Source organism: Urocitellus parryii, assembly GCF_045843805.1.
Source record: "Urocitellus parryii isolate mUroPar1 chromosome 9 unlocalized genomic scaffold, mUroPar1.hap1 SUPER_9_unloc_3, whole genome shotgun sequence".
In the NCBI taxonomy this organism is placed as follows: domain Eukaryota; kingdom Metazoa; phylum Chordata; class Mammalia; order Rodentia; family Sciuridae; genus Urocitellus; species Urocitellus parryii.
The window spans coordinates 208,919-228,253 of NW_027551789.1; the positions used below are offsets into that span (position 1 = coordinate 208,919).

At 39.1% G+C, this 19,335-nt stretch overlaps 1 protein-coding gene across 1 annotated transcript in view; it reads left to right on the forward strand.

The window, feature by feature from the left end:
- LOC144251531 (phosphatidylinositol 5-phosphate 4-kinase type-2 alpha-like) overlaps window positions 1-9,614 on the forward strand; it is a gene marked incomplete at its 3' end in the record, with an annotated part of 128,637 nt that extends 119,023 nt beyond the window's left edge. The window contains exons 5-6 of the mRNA XM_077794395.1: window positions 4,884-5,030; window positions 9,576-9,614. Of these exons, the coding sequence (XP_077650521.1) occupies window positions 4,884-5,030; window positions 9,576-9,614 (186 nt within the window). The remainder of the gene's footprint in view (window positions 1-4,883; window positions 5,031-9,575) is intronic.
- Window positions 9,615-19,335: the final 9,721 nt, after the last annotated feature.

The following is a 19,335-nucleotide window of genomic DNA, read 5'->3' on the forward strand; positions in this document are numbered from 1 at the left end:
TCACGTTGGATTTTCTTCTGTTTTCAAATTCCAGAATCTTCACATTTACAACAAAGGTGAAAGTCATGGTATTAATTACGAACATAGTGGAGAATGTAGGCATCTGTAAGAAAAGTCTTAGGTTACTTTTTAAATTAGTTCCATTCATTTATTTGTCTAAGTCATTTATTAAGTACCCTTACATGCTACGTCCCACCCACTAAGCACAGGAGATCTTACATTGAATAAAATTGACACAGTGTTACCTTTATGAAACTTATAATTGGCATGGAAACCTCATTAAACTAATTTAATTCTGTGAGTGTGAAATTCAATAGAAAGATTGTTGACTGGATATGATAAGCTTGGGAGGTACTAATAGTATAGAATGGGATGAGAGAGCCTGCCTAGGTTGAGGCCCTGAGGAAATCCCACATTTCATGGGCACATAGAGGAGGCAGAATTGACCAACAGGTCGGAAAAGGGTTGAAAGAATGAAAGGAAGAAAACCAGGAGAACAACATGGTATCTCAGAAGCCAAGGAAGAATGTCAGTCAGGAAAGATCCTAAACAACAGGGTCACTTGCTCAGAGAAACACTGAGAAGCATCTATACCGATATTTGACCACTTGAGCGTCGCTGATGATCTTAGTGAGAGTAGTCACACTGAAGAGGAGGAGGGCACGATTCAGGAAGCAGTGTGTTCCAGAATGGATGGGAGATAAGGAAGAACCAAAGTGTAGACAGATCTTACAACAAGTTGTGAGAGAGAGAAAGTGACACCATAGATGAAGAGATGTGAGGTTAAAGAAAAGATTTTGTTTACTTTTATTTTTATTATAAAAATTTTCAAACATTCAGAAAATTGGTAGCTTATACCCATCATCAAGGATTTAACAACTGACATTTTACCATGTACACATTATTTTGGTTTTATGCTGAATTATTTCAAAGTAAATGGCAAACACTATTCCCTCTATGAATACTTTAATATGCTTCTCTGAAATATATCTTATCACACTAACAACATAGACAGTTAATTCCTGATATCACCAGATACCCAGCGAGTAGAGTTCTTACATGTCCCCAGCTATTCTCACAAGGCCTGTCCAGTCACTGCCAGACAGTTCTTCGTGTCACTGAATCCCTAGTTGAGGGAGTGTTTTGATTTTTGTACTTGTTTTATGCTGAGAAGCTACAGGTGGAGGGACCCAGGTTGAGGCTCCTGGGCTGGAAGTGGATGGTGTCTGAAAACCCAATGAGGTAGATCCCAGGATGAGCACAGAGACTGGTCCAGGATGAGCACAGAGACTGGTCGTTGGGAAGGAGCTCCACCATCACCCCTCCCACTAGAGCATGAGGTGGGCTGTGGAGCCACCCTGCAGCTGCTGGGAGATTTGGCAACAGAAAACCAAGAATGTAAACTTCTGGGTGTGAATTTTATTCCCACCGCTGAAGGATAAGGTACATAGGGATGAGAACCAAGTCTGTTCCCCGCTGTATGGTTGGCACCACTCAGTGCTAGGCATTTAATGGATGTTTAATAAGCATTTTTAATATGAATTTATGAATGGATATTAAGAGCTGGGGGGTTAAGGTTTGGGGAAAACATTAAAAGTTTGAATTACAAATAATATTTCCATACTACTTTTAATGCTTCAGACTCTGTTCTAAGAATTTTGTAATCAATTTAGTTATCACAGAGACACTATGCATTAAGTACTATTCTTACCCCTATTTTCCAGATGCAGAGAGGTTGAATAACTCTTACCCAAGTTCACAAAGCTAGCGATTGGTGTTGAGGGCCCAGCTAAAGCCATGAGCATGAATTTACAATCTCCCTGGTTTGGGGATCACCTCTAGCACTCTCTACGTGCAGGAGTCCTTGTAGATAAGCCCACTTGTGTTAGGAGTTTGTGTGTGGCATCTCCATAGTCAGCAGGTGCAAATTTAACAGCCTTTTTTTCATTAACTCCTGCACATAGCAGCATGTCATGATGAAGTACAGTGGACCCCAACCCTGGCTTCACAGCCCCAGCTCACTCTTCCTTTACTAAAAGGCAGCAGTGAATCCTTTTCCTAGCGTCCCCACACACAAATACAGTGAATGGGTAGAATTTTCTGTTCCACAAAATTTTGACCTTTCAGTGCTCTCTAAACTTTTAACACCAACTACATCTTGGCAGCGTTGAATTCTAATAGGTAGGCTTTGATATGCTCTATGTCTTTGTACATGTGTATACACTCAGGAGTTTGAAGTTCATTTAATCTATATTTTTCAAGATGTTCACCAAAGAGCCCCACAGGTAAGCCACATCTTTGAGAACAAGTACACGTTGACACGTTGATGGAGTAGATGAAATCTGATCTGATTTTTCATTGTAGAAATGTATCTAATTGTAAAGGCAGAGAAGTTATAGAATGTAATCTGTATGGGGTGTTTTTCCCTTAAAAAAAAAAATTGTCCATGATGTCCTGTATAACACTGGAAGGACTGCTTTAATGTATTCAGCATGATCATGGTTAGCATCCACTGTGAGCCAGGCATTATCTGAGGTTTTAATCAAAGAGACATTCTCCACTGGCAGGACTTCTTACTGGTTGTCCAGGATGAGAATTCTATGAGCAGAACAGCATAAAGAGGAGTCGAGCAGCCAGTGCCCAGGGCAGTGGCGTATCTTATGGGCCTGAAATAACTACCACACACACAAAGAAAAATACTTACCACAGAATCCCTCTCGGAGCATACCTCCAAGACAGGGCTGCATTTGGAGCCAAAACTCCAAAATAGGAATAACATTAAAATTTCTTCTCCTCCTCCTCCTCCTCCTCCTCCTCCTCCTCCTCCTCCTCCCTCCTCTTCCTCCTCTTCTTCCTCTTCTTCCTCTTCTTTTTTTTTGTATGAGGATTGAACCCAGGAGTGCTTATTTACCGAGTCACATCCACAGCCTGTTTTTATTTTGCATTTTAAGACAGGGTCTATCTAAGTTGCTGAGACTGGCTTTGAACTTATGATCCCTCTGTCTCAGCCTCCCAAGCTGCTGGGATTACAGGAATACACCCTGAGCCCAGATAAAATTTCTTAACAGGGTTATGAAGGAAAATTATTACCATTATCTGCAGCTGGAGGAAGACTTTATTTCAGTACACAGCTTTGCATGAGGTATTTTAACATATCGTTATTTGTCATCCCCACAGCCACCTTCAAGGTAGGATTATGGTACTTGTTTTCTGGGGAGGAAAAAAAATGAAACTACAGTGCAGAGTGATTTAGTTCCTTACACAAGATTCCACAGCTAGTAAATGGCAACCTGAAGACATGCATGCATGTCTCTCTAGTTTGCAAACCTTCCATCTTTTTACCTCACTTACACAGTAGAGATGCCAGCAATCTCTGTTAAGGCCCATTCGACCACCTTTCTCCAGGTGGGAAACAACAACCCTTTTTATTTTCTAGATCACATGTGAGACATTTTCTTCTCAGCCAAGCACTATCTCCCACCTGTTGTGCATTAGTAAAACGCAAGTGGATTTATTATGTTTTGAAAGGAAAGAAATAGAAAATGTTCTATTCATCTGATTTCAAAAAACAAGCTAAGATGAAACTCGACTCAGAAAATACATCGAATTAAATATATAGCTCAATTATTGTCAGTAAGAAAAAGTGTGGTGCATAGCATGTTTAAAATTTGTCAAAACTCTGGGTGGCCAAAATTAAACCCAGATGCTGATGTTGTTCATCTTCAAAGATAAAAACTAAGGCTCTTTAATTCATAAGATAGTTAAATGTTAACAGTGTTTACCACTAAGAAGTTTGGTAGAACATCCTAATTATTTTTATTAAACGTTGATTGTAAAGGGAAAAAAAAGAAAATTTCAAGCCATATAATTTTTATAAAGGATCAAAATTGCCCAAAATACAACCATTACCATTAGACAAGCATTCTTATAGGCATTTCTGTATAAATATGCTTATGATGTGCACAATATAGGAATCATGGTATTCATGCTGTTTTTTATCCTGTAGATTTGACACAAATGTCATGGATATAAAAGGGCTTTATGGGAATCTTCTTTTTTTCCCCATTTTAAAGAAAGAAAAATGTAGCATTCCTTTGAAAACCAGTTAATAAAGAGCTACTTTCCAGGAGAAGTAGCTCCATCTTGTGGCCCTATGGGGTATTATCATTAAAGACCTCCAGTCATGTTGTGTTTTTGCAACTCTTTTTTTTTTTTTAGTGTGTGTGTGTGTGGTGCTGCACACCCATCCCATGTTTTGGCAACAGTGTCAGCCCTGGAGCTTGTCCAGTAGACAGGATGGAAACCGCACAGGACCAGAGACTCTATCACTGTCTATGGAGCCAGTGTGAGCACCATGGTAGCCAGGGCCCCTTCACACCCCTGCTCTTGTGAGCAATTTAACTCTAAGCCTTAATGTCTTAGTGAGCAACAGAAAGCCTATGCTTCTAACACAAGGCTTTCTACAATTTCCTCTAATCTTGACATCAGCACCATTAAAGAAACTGATCTTAGTGACCAACTCACTTTCCCTCCACCACATAAAGTCAGGACTTCTGAAGTGGAAACAGAGGCCCCAGGTAGAAGGGAATTTCAGAAAGGACCAATTGCTTGTGCTCATACCTTGCACCATCATATCAAAGTTTTTGACTTCACAAACTAGTTTAGAATGTTGTGAAAAAAATCTTTGCAGATAAAATTGAGTTTTCTAACCTGTGTCTGTATCTAATGGGTGAGTAGTACAAATGAGATCATTTTCTGTAAATAGATATTTAATAGTTGCAGGTTTTTGCCTTGTATAAGCACCTGAGGCGGAAAATTTGTGTTTAACATCTAAATGAGCATCTTTTGATTGGAGATTTCCTTTTTCTTTCTCTCCTGTGCAGTACATAGTGGAATGTCACGGGATCACCCTTCTTCCCCAGTTCTTGGGCATGTACCGGCTTAATGTTGATGGAGTTGAAATATATGTGATTGTTACAAGAAATGTGTTCAGCCACCGTTTATCTGTATATAGGAAATACGACTTAAAGGTAAGATTGACTGTATTTTCATTAAATGACTCAAGCTTATTCATTCATGTAATAAATGTTGTATTTGATTATAACGAGTGTTTAGGAGGCACTCAGAGCTTAAAATTACCAGAAAATTAGCAGTGCACTCCTTTGGGTAAAACAATCAGTGCTTTCTGACTTACCAAAAGACACTGTACATATTAGAGATGTTGTATCTCTTTACTCAACATCAGCCGCCTACTGGGCACTGTCGTAGGTGCTGGGAATAGCATGATGAACAAAACAAACCAAATCTGCCCTCAAGGAGGTGGCATTCTGGCAGGTAAAGGCAGACAGTAAGAATAATAAGTAAGCTACATAGTCTATTAGGAAAGTGGCAAGTGTTTAGATAGAAACAAAGAGGGGAAGGGATATAGGTTTAAATAGGGAGGGCATCAAGGAAGATTTAGCTGACAGGATGACATTAAAGAGACTTGAAGATGAAGGGATGAGCTAAAGGAAGAACATTCTTGGCCATAATCTTTGAAGACTTTTCCCCAAGACTTAGAGTGAGGAGGGCCGCAGGAAATTCAGAGAGTAGAGTGATGTGTTCTGACTTCCAGAAACACTGACTCAGTGGGAGAATGCCCAAGTTAAAGACTGTCACTCTATGATCTGCCAATCCAGCTTGGGAGTCATTTTATAAATAAAGTTTTATTGGAATGTTGCCCTGCCCGTTGTTTCTGTATTATCTGTGGATACTTTTGCACTGTGATGGTGGAGTTGAGCAGTAACTATAAGGACCATTATAGACCACAAAGACTTGATTATCCTCTGACCCCTGGAAAAGTTTGCCTATCTCTGTTCTATAGCAGTTGGTACTCAAGATTTTTAGTCTTAGAACCCTTTCACGCTCATAAAAGAAGCCCCCCAAAAAGCCTTTCCTTTATGTAGATTGTGTCTATAGAGATTTATAGTATTAGAAGTTAATATGAGAAATATTTGTTTTATTTTAAATAATAAGACCATTACACATTAACATATTTTTATGAAAACAAAAGGAAAAACTTAATGAGATAAGTAGCATTGCTTTACAATTTTTGTAAATCTCTATAATATCTGAATTAATATAGAATATCATATCTGATTGTGCTATCAGTTTAATATGATGTTATTTGATTTCAGTAAAGGATGAAAATCTGACATTGCACAATAATGTAGTTGGGAAGGAAAAGGGTGTGTTTTAATGACTTTTTCACATAATTGTAGATATTCTTCTTTTATACTACATCAAAACTTGACTGTTGGTAAATTCTCAAAGTGTAGTTTCATTGTGGAATCTGATATCATATCATTGAATATTTTGTGCTCTTTATATTAAAATCTATTGGTCTGTTTGTACACATAGGTAATTTTCTGCCACGTGTCATCAGGAACATATTTACTCCCTAAGTTATGTGGTTCTTCCAAATATTGGCACATTTCATTATTTTGTATCAAAAAAAGTCATATCAATATCATCACCAATCTCACTGGGAAAGTCTCATGTACTGGGAAGCTGGCAAACTCAAGGTAGATATCAGTTCTTCAAAATTCTGGTTTTCTCAACAAATTGTGAAATGAGAGCACATAGCTCCCCAGCACATACAGGAGGCTAGCAGCTTTGTTCACATTTGAGCAAACATTTGCCAGTCTCAGAGCTAAACAAATACAGATTGTCAGTTTTTCTTTCAAGTAAAAATATTGTTTCATGAAAAAGGTGGCTAGTTCAGCTCATAACTGAAACCATCACAGAAATGGTTCTTGAGAAACATTATTTCTTTGTAAACAAAAGTGCTTCATGCATACTTCCACACAGAATAGTGGAGGGGTATACTCCATGGTCAAGAGCTAATGCAATTAATTTTAGTGCTTCATCAAGGACATTCTTAAGTGATGAGGTTTGTTTTGTTGTTTTTAAATGAGCAATATATCTAGTGCCGCTCTGTGCTTGATTTGGGCTAAGCTGCTGGCAGTTTTGTCCACTGGTGTTTTTGCAGTATTCGTATAAATAGCAAGACAACGAAAAGACAAGTAATGTCTCAGTATTATAAAAGTACTCAGAATTACTAAAATCAGTTTCGACTCTACAGACTCCTATAAGAGACCCAGGTTCTCAGCCACACTGAGAAATGCTAGTCCTAGTGAAGGAAATCTAGGCTTATCTCCCAGACCCACTGGATCAACCTATCACATACAGCCTTGCCCTGTCTTGCTTCCAAGTCTTAGCTCAAGCCATTTTGTTTCCCTGGAATTGTCCCTTGGGAAATCCCAGCCACCCTCCAGGGCTCCTGCCCCACTGGCTCTTTCTTGAAGCCTTTGCAGAGCTGCTCAGCACATTCAGTCTGTGTGCTAATTTGACTGTCCCATGTCAGAAAGCCAGAGTGACCTCTAAAAGCACTTATGCTAGGGCTTTCTTTTTGTGTGATGCTAGGAATTGAACTCAGGGCTTTTCCCATGCTCGGCAAGTGCTAGCCACTAAGTTATACTCCCTGCCCCACACATGTGTGGGTTTTATGAGTTGGTAGCTGTATGCAAGTTACTGAACCTTTATGAGTCTTAGTTTCTTCATCTGTTAAAACAGGGATGAGTTTACCTGTGTTTATGAGGTTGTTGGGAGGATTAAATGAGATACATATGTGTGCCATCCAGAGTAAGGCACAGCTGTTATCCCATCCATTTTGCTAGCATGTGAGCACCTTCAAGGTAGGCTGTTGTTGTTGTGTTTTTTTGTTGTTGTTGTTGTTGCAGTGCTGGGGATGAAACCCTGGGCTTCATACTTGCTATGCAAGCACTCTACCACTGAGCTGCATTTCCAGCCAATTCTCTTTAATTTTGGGGCCCCAAAATGCCTAATTTGGGGCCTCCTACAAGTAGGCATCTAGTAAACATGTCTTGGTATAAGTTATAATTGTAGATTGGATATTATTTTTTAAATTTTGCCTTACATTTCATAATTTCATCTCCCTAAATAAATTCTGCACAGTAGAAAGTTACAAGTTCAAGGCCAGCCTGAGCAACTTAGTGAGACTCTGTGTCAAAACAAAATATAGAAAGGGCTGGAGATTAGCTTAATGGTAGAATACTTGTCTAGCATGCACAGCCTTGGGTTCAATTCCCAGTACTGCAAAATTAGATAAATAGATTGTGTGCTCCTCTGACTGTCCCCAAGCACCAGTAGCATTTTCTGTGCTGCATTGGTAAGGTCTCTCACATCCACAGTGCTGGGGACACTGGGCATTAGGGGATGGACACTGATTCTGGGGGACTGCAGCTTGGTCTTGGCTTCCCTCCCTCCCCTTCAGCCCAAATGTCTTCATACGTGAATTTTAGGCCACTTGCATCCCTATCAACACCTGAGCTGCTCTGAGTGACAGAGCTGGGAGCTACTTTCATTTTGCCCAAATCAAATATAAGGTCCCTCAATGGTTGGCTAACCTTAGTATTCCGAGGCAGTAGCTACAGTCTAGTTAACAAACAGTTTGACTGGCCTGTTGTAGCTCAGGTGTCTAGTGCAGGGTTAAGGGGGACCATCATTGATCTGTGATCCTTCTCCCACTTATTCAGCAAATGCCTGCTGTGAGTAAAACATCCCAATAGAGCACAAAGAATAAGAAATGATTGTTGTGTTAACATATTTAGGAATATACTGGACCATTTGTGTCCCGGCTTCTCTTTTGAATTAAAATCTTCCACAAAAAAAGAAAGACAAGAAAAGGGAAGTTTCTCTGCTTGAACTGTACCCCCCCCCAAAGCCTCCCTGTTGGCATCTGGGGTGAATCTGGTCGTCTTGGACACCCAGAGCTCCGAGGAACAGTTTTGAAAACGTCTGCAGTAGACTAGACACTGCTGCGATCAAGGACTGTGTTTTCTTCCACTTTGTACCTTTCTGCTCAGCATAGGGCCTGGAACAAAAGAGGTACAAGTAAATGTGTGTCTTTGAAGGAATCTCCAAAGTAAAGGGATCAGTAAGTGCTCACAGGGGACTTGCTTAGGTGTGAGCAAGGAGAAACTGCCCCTCAGTAACTCTTAACACATGAGAGGAAACAGTGGGTGTTGTAGAGAAGACAGTCCAAGGGTTAGGATGTGCCCTCATCCGCAAGATGTGATGCAGGGAAAAGGCACTTACTGCCCTGGCAGTCACCACAGCCAACTGATGACTGCCTTCCCCTTTGAAAATACTAAGACTAACTGATGTCTGACAATGAATGTAGTTTTAATCGAGTACTTAAGTTATTGCTCAAGTGATTGTCAGGTTTTCTGACTTCCACCAGATGGATATGAACCAGAGAAAGATGGACCAGGTAAGGACAACAGGGGTGGGGTTGAAGAAGAGTGTTCAGTAGATAAGAACACCTACAGGGAGGCCCCAGATGAGGCTGAGAGCTTTGTTGGGGAAGGAAGAGGAGCTCTCTTGGAAGGAGCCTTGGAGCAGAACAGCACTCAATGAATTCTCAGCTCTGCCCATGACCATTTTCATATTTCATATGTTTGAGACTTGATGCCTGGTGTATGCACATTTTTTATTATTTCTTTGTGTTTCAGGGCTCTACAGTGGCTAGAGAAGCTAGCGACAAAGAAAAGGTAAGCCTTGTGCCATTCTCAGTGTGTGCCTGGCCTTTGCTGGCTCCATCCCTCTAGTGTTAATTCTTTTTTTGCATCTTCCATCACTGTTTCTTCCCATTTCCTTCACATTTTTGGACTGAGGACTATTCTCCTTCATTTCCTTTCCTCAGATTATTGAATAATGAAATAGTTATTAGTTGTAAGTGTGATTGAAAAAAAGCATTTCATGTGCTGAAAACCTAGTTAACTGAATAGTGAGCCTAACAAGGATGGCATCTATAGCTCAGGATGCTCTCCTGCACCTGGACCAGGTCTCCAAGGCCATTTTACCACTTACTACCTAGATGTGACCTTGAATAAGTTTCTTGACCTTTCTAAGTCTTTATTTTCTCATCTGTAAAGTGTTGGCTTGGAGGAGCTTCCAAAATCCTTTCCAACTAAGATAGGAAATAGAGCATGATGTACACCTGTAATCCCAGCTACTCAGAAACCTGAGGCAGGAAGATCACAAGTTCAAGGCTAGCCTGAGAAACTTAGCAAAACCCTGTCTGGGGGTGGGGGCAGGAGGAAATTTTATATATATATACATATATGATTGCTTAAAAATTAGGAATAAAGAGAACATATTTTTTAAAATATTTTTCTGACTTGTGGTACAATAGGTAATATTTGAATCACATTTAGTTGATTAGACAAGATTAGAGGCATAGGCAACTTGAAGGGTCAGTTTGAATAAGAATTTGAATTTGAATTGAGAAATCGATTCCTATATGTAAATCTAAACTAACCCAAATCAACACATGCTTATATGAAAGGGATTACCGTTTCCTACCCTCCAGCTTCAGAAGTGCCTTTTCTTAACTATTCCATTTGAAAAGATAGATTCAAGATTTTTGTTTAAACTTTCATTTTAAATTAAATTTTTAGCATATCATTCCGTTTTGATTTAAATTTTATAAATTTGCTCATTTGCTTTCACTTATTCACTCAGAAGTGTTTGTGAATATCTTCATGATTAGTGTCCCAGCTTCAGAGGCTTAAATATTTGGCCACCCAGATATATCCATCAGGGGGCATTGCCAGTAAGTAGGAAATAGTGGTATCCTGTGAACTATGATAGAGAGCTTAGAGCATGTAGCAAGACCATCTGACTCAGGCTGGGCAGGGTCAGGCAAGAACTTCCCAAATGTGGTGATGTTTAGGAACCTGATAAATAAGGAAGAGTGAGCCAGAGGACGAGGTGAGGAAGAGCAGCAGGTGCTGAGGCCCAGTGGGTACTTCATATTAGCTGGAGAAAGAGATAAGCCCACCCGGAAAAGAGGGCCAGTTGGAGAGACTGATGGGGTGCCCCCAAGAAGATGGGGCCTGAGCTGGTATGGTGTACATGTATATAATACAGAGAAATTTGGGAGAAGGATCAACAGAACTCAGAGATGAAATACAGGTGGTGACTAGGACCTGGAAATTCCAAGAGGGAGGGGAATTCAGGATGACCCCTGCGTTTCTGGGTTGGACAGTGAGTAGCGATTCTTCGCACTCACTGAAATCCGGCATAGCAGAAAGGATGGTCTGCAAAGAGAGGAGTACGGGAAGTCACCCATCAAGAATGTGTAGAGTAGAAGAGAAGCAAATATAGTCCAGCCCAGAAGAACATCACCATATAAGGGGAAGTCCAAGAAGAGTCCTGCAAAAGGACAGCCAGAGACAGGAAATGAGCATTCTGGATCATTTGCACAAATAATTCTTGAGTATCTGATGAGCAAGCATTTTGACAAATATTATAGGAAATGCTTCAGGAACAAGAAAGATGGGACAGTCCCCACCCTCATGAAACTTGCACTCTAGTAATGTCCCAGAAACTAGAGGAAGAGAACTTTCTAGAATTGGATATTGGATGCTTTTGTAAGGCCAGGTAAGATAAGCATTGAGAGTTATCCCCTGCATTTATGAAGAGGGAAATTTCTGGGGATCTGGTTGAGGGAGATGGGTGGGAGCAGAAGCCAGATTCCAGTGCATGAAGAGGTGAGGAAGAGAAAAGGAAATGGGTTCTCCTTTAACCATTTGTGTTCTTAATGTGCTTTAGTGGGGTGTGTATTTTTACATTTCAACCCCAGTGCAAGTCACCTTGAAGACAATGGCGTTAGCCCTAAGAAGCAGCAATGATGCCTGCCAACTTCCAAGCTGCTCTAAGTGTGTCAAGTGCCAAACACTTAAGCAAGCAACCTCTGAGAAACTCAGCAGTTTAATATCATTGGGATTTTCTCTTAGGAGAAAATATCTGATTGTAAGAGCCACACATATCTTTGACATCCTAATCCATGCCAACCTAAGTGAGAACTGTGGACACGCTGATGTTCCTATTCCACATCAGTTGCTCTGTTTTTTCTTTATCCCCAAGTCCCTTAAGACTACTATGAGCAGCATCAGTTTCCTCTGTTGGTTTTGATTTCTTCAGGTTCAATCCACAGGGCCGGATCTGCTCCAATGATAACCAGTGCCAAGAAAAGACAGTTGCAGCTAATGGTATGATGGCTGCTAAAGGCTAAATCACAACACATGAGCACATAGGAGGGAAAGCCACAACTATGTGATACCTTATAGCTGTGAGATTTCCCCAGAAGAAGAATGTGCAGTTCCCTATGTCCCTCTCCAGTGTTCTGCCCACAGGTCTCTCTGCTTTTTAGAACCCTGTGTTATTAACCACAGTTCCACTGCCCTGAACCAAAAAAAGTTCAGCCCCTTGCCTAGTGCAGATTTCTGTGGAAAGAAATAAGAATATAGAATTTGTTTGAGCAGAAATATTTTCTCAGGACTCTGCTAGGCTGCTTTATGAATGTGTGATCCTCTTTCCTCTCAATATCTTCTTTGGAGGTAGCCTTAGAGAAAGGGCAAACCCAAGAGGGTTTCAGATCAGGGTCCAGCTTTCACCTTACCTAGGGTGGTACCCAGGCAGCCTCACACAGCTCATGGCAAATGCAGAAACCCTGCCTTGATCTGGGATTTTTTTTTTTAATGTTAGTTTCAGTGTATTGAGAATTGTAGATGTGAGCAATATCAACAGATATTTTTTGATAAAAGCTATATGCCCCAGACTATTTTGAATCATACATGAATTTGGTCATGTCCAACCACCAGATGAGAAGACTTGCAATTATTAATTCCTTTGAGTGCCAGAGTGACTTCACAGATAGGTTCAGTAACTTGTCCCAGGTCCCACAGTTAGGATCCCCAGTGCTCTAGCACCAGAGCCCATATTTCTAACCACTGTACCATTCTGTCTTCTAAATATTTAGGAGTGTTTCTTTCCCACCCCCTCTCTCTGTGTCTTCTTTCTTTTAAGGATATATCAAAAATTCATGTTAATTCCATTAGCCTTGAAAATGAATGAGGAAAACTTCACTACATTGACAGAAACATTGTGAGAGAGTTATATACATGCTACAAGAGATCATCCTGGGTCTTTTTTTTAAAGTAGTAAAATAAGTCATTTAGTATCATACTATGTTGGCAAAACAACTCTTTTGAGAAGTTTGAATGTTTTTGTACATACTTTCAAATGTGCATTTTTGGACACAGAGCTTTCTCCCTGTATCTTACACTATGTAAACATTTGAATTGTCCACACTGTTGACCTGAGAAAGAATCCAGTGCTCTGTACTTCTTTGGGGGCTTAGGTTTTTGATAGCTCTTCTTCCCCAAAAGGCAGAGGCTCCACAAGGCCACCTCATCTGTCATTGTACATTACAGATGCTCACTAGAAGGGTAGAGGAGCAATATAAGTATGGAAAGTAAAAGTAATGCAATTAATAATCCACGGTAGGAGTGGGCCCTGGCAGCAGAGCATCTCCTCGCTTACAGCAGAAACATTTTGTTAAACTATAATAGATTACATAAAATTCATTAGTGGAGCTGATCTCTTAAAAAAAAAAAAAAAAAAAAACTTTGGATTTTTAAGCTCTGAAAAAAATTTTTTGCTCACCTTTTCTGCCAACTTTCATAATCAGCTAATATTTTTGACTCTTTCCCAAAAAATAACATATAATTCTTTTGTCTTCACAAATAAAATCATAATGCTATCAAAACAATCACTGCTATCTTTGGTTTGAAATATTTGGAAGGCTAAAAATATTTATTTTCTGCATCTTTTTTAGAAATGAAAGCAAGTGATTTGCAAGAAAATTCTTCTCATTGCTATCGTTGTACAATGATGTTCTCTTCAAATGATGGTTACAGTGCAAAGAACGATTTTTCATAGAGAATCTCCATTGACATGGCTTAATTAGTAATCTCAATTCTTAGGTTTTCTTTCATTGGAATCATTATAACTGTTTTAATTTCCCATACTTTTCACTTGTTGATGACAAGTTTTGAAACTGTCATTTCAAATATTTAGTGATATAGGTGCAGACAAGTCCCATCCCTTGGATTTCAGCTTGACACATAATTAGTGTGATTTGCATTAGCATAATAATGAAGATGGAACAGAAGGAAATAAAGAAGTTATATTCTAACAATAATGGGATCACTTTCATGGCAACAAGTATCAGAACATGCATGTACAGATGTCTGGAATTTTTTTAAAAAAGAGCAGAACACTACTTTTTTTTTTTTTTTTAACCACTGTCAAATTCTGACAGCTGCTATGACTTGTTTTATTCCTTAATTCTTTCCTTTTTAATGGAAGGGCATCTTCCATTCATGGCTCCAGCAGTTTCGCCTCCTCTAAATGAGACAGAGAAATGCGAATCTCCCTGGTGGTCGATCTTTTCACAGCTGCGCTGCAATTCCAGTGTGACATCAAATTAGTAATTATAGCTGAGCGGACTGCTTTTTACAAATGACAGTCTTAGCATGCTGCCAGCTAGCAAGCTACTCAGCAGGGAATCCGGGGAAGTAAAAGAAAACATAACTGGACTCACTTGATCTCTGGGGGATTTGACCTGACTCTTTAAAAAGCCCATGTTCTTGAGAGAGAGAGTCCTGGGGATTTATACAAATATGCATTTTGTTCATCGTTCTGCACAGTTCTTCTCAAAACTCATGTCTGATTTTATTAGGTAAAGTAAAGCCTGTGTAATGGAGTCATAGGGTCACAATAAGAAGATTCCTTTTAACACACAGCCTTCTCCCTGGAACCCATTTGAAAGAAAACAGCTGCCCTGCAATTGGCATTTGTGTAACTATATTGGCAATAATCATTGTTGACACTTTGATAATGGGCTACAAAAAGCCGCCTTGTCGATTCTTATGCATTGTGAATTGCACTAGCAATTAAGAGACTGTCACCATCTCTGACACTTTACCTATTACTGACTGAAGGTTCGGGAGAATTAAGCATTAATACCCTTACATCTAAAAATGCTTTCCTAAACCAATTTTCAGCATTTCTTTTGAGATCTTTAAATTGTAACAAATTATAATTAATTATCTCTATCTGGTCCTTCAGACTGCAGTCAAAGGCAAGGTAACAAGGGTGGCAGGCCCCTATAGAAGGTACAAAAGCACAGCAGTGCTTCCTTCTGGAAGTCTTCCTTTTCCTCTCCATTAAAAGGACCTGCTTTTCCACTGTAGGCAAGTAATCAGTTAAAAAGAGATTGCCACGGTTTTCAACCCTCAATTCAACTAATGCTTTAACCTTGTTCCGTAAAATTTATTTTCTCCCAAGACAGAAGGGAGCATCTCCCTCTGCCAGCAGTGTTAGGAACACCTATCCCACCACCCAAAGCACAGGACAAAGTCCCCCTCCTGGGCAGAGGTAGGACTTGTTTCTCAGACCTTAAAGGCAACCCTAGTAACTTCTGCCTCCTGGACCAGAGATGTTTTATAAAAGGGAGTTTGTGGGCAAAGGTACCAAACAGAGGATCAGGGAATCTGAGTCCCATCCCTGGGGGAAGGAGATATTTGCCATTAATGGAAGGTTGGGATTTGGAGAAAGGTCATTTAACTTTGTCATCGTTATAAAATTAAAGGATTTGAGTGTATCATTGGTTCTCATGCTTTCGTGTTTATGAGAATCTCTTGTTTCATATGAAGCTTCTCTGGACCCTCCTTTAGAAATTCCACTCAGCAGTAGACTTCACTTAGGGAAGTCCTAGATTTAACAGTTGCTAAAATCTCCTCTGTTCTACATATAGGTTCAAGTGATAGCTATTACAAATGCAAAAGTGTCCTGTAACATTATAACAGCAGATGTCTAAGCAGTCCATAAGAACCCTACCTGCAAACCATGAGGGTGTTCTAGGAAGTGCGTTTTCTGGAGGGTTTGGTTTTGTGCTGGGGATTGGATCCAGGGACCATACATGCTAAGCACGCTAAATATGGCTGGGGCTACCCCCACCCCCAGCCAGGAAGTAGGGGTTTTCAACTTCAGTGCATTTGGAATTTTTTTGACTAGTAAGTGTGGCATGTGAACAAAGAGAGAGAGTCTCATCTTCCAGATTTTTCTCTCAGATTACAGCATTAAAGTCCTCAAGCCTTTTGGATTTACTGGCTTAGAGTGATATATAAACTCTAAATTACCTTAATTTTTATTTCATTAGATGAACTCAAGACACTCACAAGCACATATGGAACAGTGCTGTTAGTTAATGGAATTATTTTAAGATAACAACATTTTCAGTTGGTTCTAGAAAATCTTGGAAGTAGAAAGAAGACATGAAATTTAATGTCGCCTGAATTTAATCCAAACTGCTACAGATGTGTAATCCTTATAATAATAAAATAATTAGTATTAAGCCAGAAACAATAGGACTAGCAGACTCCTTAAGTGTTCAGCCTTTGATATTTGGATTGCCACTGTAGACATCTATGCAACATAGTCTTCTGATCAGATGGGAACAAAGCTGTTTCAAAGGTTCTCTTTTTGTAGGTCCTACATACAGATCAGTGGTCACATCACTGCTTGTGGAGGAAGACCAAACTGTCACTTTGGCATTGCTACCTATACTTACATTTATAAAAGTATGAAAATATCATAAAAGGAGTCAATTTCACATTTTACATATCAGCTTAAATTTTTTGAAGATTAAGCCGTGTATGGTGGTACACACCTGTAGTCCCAGTGACTAGGGAGGCTGACACGGGAGGATCAAAAATTTAAGTCCAGTCTCAGAAACTTAGTGAGACCCTGTCTTAAAAAGGGCTGAGGATGTAGCTCAGTGGTGAAGTGCCACTGGGTTCAATCCCCAGCAGCCTGTGTGTGTGCTCACACACACACACACACACACACAAACACACAAAGAGTTTTTGAGAAAATAACCAACAGCTAGGCCTCACCAGTCTTAACAATTCAAAACAGCAGAATTATAGCAAAGTTTATCCAGTTTTGTGCCTCTTAATTATAGCACTGTTTCACAAGAATGTCGAGGTGTATCTTTTTTCCATATTTTACATATATACAGGCACACAGATTCAGAATTAGAATCACAGAACTTTCACACATGGATGATGGTCACAGATGTGTACATTCTCCCTCTTTTCTTTATGGAAATTAGAAGTTAGTAATGAGCTATTGGATCATTTTGCAAACCAGGAACTTATGTAGACCTTCTGTTTATATCGTTAAGGGAGGCTGCGATATGTGCTTTTGTGAGAAAACACCTGTTATCTTTGCTGCTTCTGAAAGAACTTTATCCACATTCACTAATTTGCCTTTGCATGTATCAAATTTGTGGCTTAGCTCTTTTGAGAAGCAGAACTGATTTTATTATAAATCTCTAGCATCTCTTGTTACCCCAAAATTGATACCACATATATGATATTATTCCATCAAATTATTTTTATCCTGGCTCCAGTGTAAGGATTATCTGAAATTTTCCCTCTGATAGAAATGCTTCGGGAGTGTATTTTCAACTTCATAGGCTCTGATTTTTGTGAAGTTTTTTGGCAAGCATGGTAAAAGAAGTTTTATTCTGTTTCCTAAGTTTATTTTCATTTAGGTACACTTGGAATAACAAGTAAATCGGGAACATAAGCTGTCCCTAACATAAGACAATAATTAGTATGTATATATTTTAAGTCGTGCGTGCAGCTGAGAGGGTCACAGTATCAGCCCATCAAAGGGACACCACGCAGCAATCTTTGACATCAAGGTTTACAATTAGATTCTTTTTAATGGTTTACTAAATGAGTACATTGAACAAAAGTTCATTTCATTCTAAAATATAAGTCCTTTAATCACAGAGTATTTTGATATATATTATCCTTTGCATTGAAACCTTCTGGTGCCAAAATCCTGTTTGCATTAAACACTCAAGTGTGACCGGGTGCATTTCATCTTCCCAGTAAGGTTTATATCCAGACTAAAACAAAAACTTGGCTCTGTATTACAGAGATGTGGGCTTCGTGCACTTTAAGAATTTGTATTTTTCACTTTCCTGTTCTGTTGTTAATGGTCATGTATAATATAGTTGGCTCTTTTCTTACAAAGTATAGAATTATAATAAAATCCTGTATTAATTTAGTTTGAATTCTGTATTTTAAAGTCATGTTTCTAATCATAGACACAGATGTTCAATGTGTTGTGATATTTTAAAAATGTTTTTTTGACACCTAAAAGTCAATTTAATTTTTTTTTAAACTCTCACTAAAACAAAATTCCCCTTTAACTTCTGGTTTTATTGAATCGTAAGATATCCTATGATGCTATCTTCCATATAAATGACAGTAGTTAAATATCAAATCACAGAACCAAATAAAATAAGTGCCCACATGCGCGCGCGCGCACACACACACACACACACACAAATGGGGTAGGTCCCATTTGAAATAAATATATTTAAATCCTTTCAGTAACACTCTGATGTGTTGGTTTTCAGAGATTCTGCAAAAATTCATAGTAATTTGAAATTTTTAAATATAAAAGTGCTAAGTATTTTTATATTAAACAAATTTCGTTTCCTTTCTACCCAGTTCCAATGGGAAGCAAGCAGAATCCAGTGTCTCTTTTGCCTGCGGGATCCTGTGCTCTCTCAGTTCTTGGGTCTTTGTCTGTCTAGCTGTCCACAGAGGCATATGTTCATTTCTAAAAATAAAAGCACTGAACTTTGTAGCCATTCTGAATATTTTAAAATCTCAAACCCCTGGCCAAATCTGTCCTTAGAGATCATTTATGTCTTTTATTGAACCCCGGGGGATAATAAGTGATTATTTATATTCAGAGGCTTTTGTACATTTTAAAAGTATCCACTTGCTGTGTACTTCAGGCTCCGGCACAGTGGAGTGGACATCTGGACCTCATGTCCATATTAATTTGTCTCTTAGTTACACATAAACCATTTGACCATGACCAATATTGTTATAAAGTGTATTTCTTACTATTGAAGAATATAGACTTGCTCTGAGACAGATTATAATCCTGTGCTTTAAAAGAAAAACTTCACAAAAAATGTCAGGTGTTACAGCTCATACAGAGTTCAATGTTGGCAATGAATTCGATACTTACTCCTTAAGAATGAGTTCACTACTCCCTCATATTTGGGTTGTATTTTCTGGCTTCTAAGCTTTCAGTTCATGGATTTTTTTACTTTAAGTCAGCAAAATATCATTCACTAAATTACCCACTATTATAATGTGCTCACTAGAAAAACTAACCCATGGCCCAGCCAGCAGAGGCTCCTCAAATCCAACCCCACTATGACCCTGGTTCACATTCTAGTCCTAATAAAAAAATTCTCACAAAAAATATCTTATACATTTTTTTTTCTGAAAACCAAATAAAAGTAAAATGTCTATAGATTTT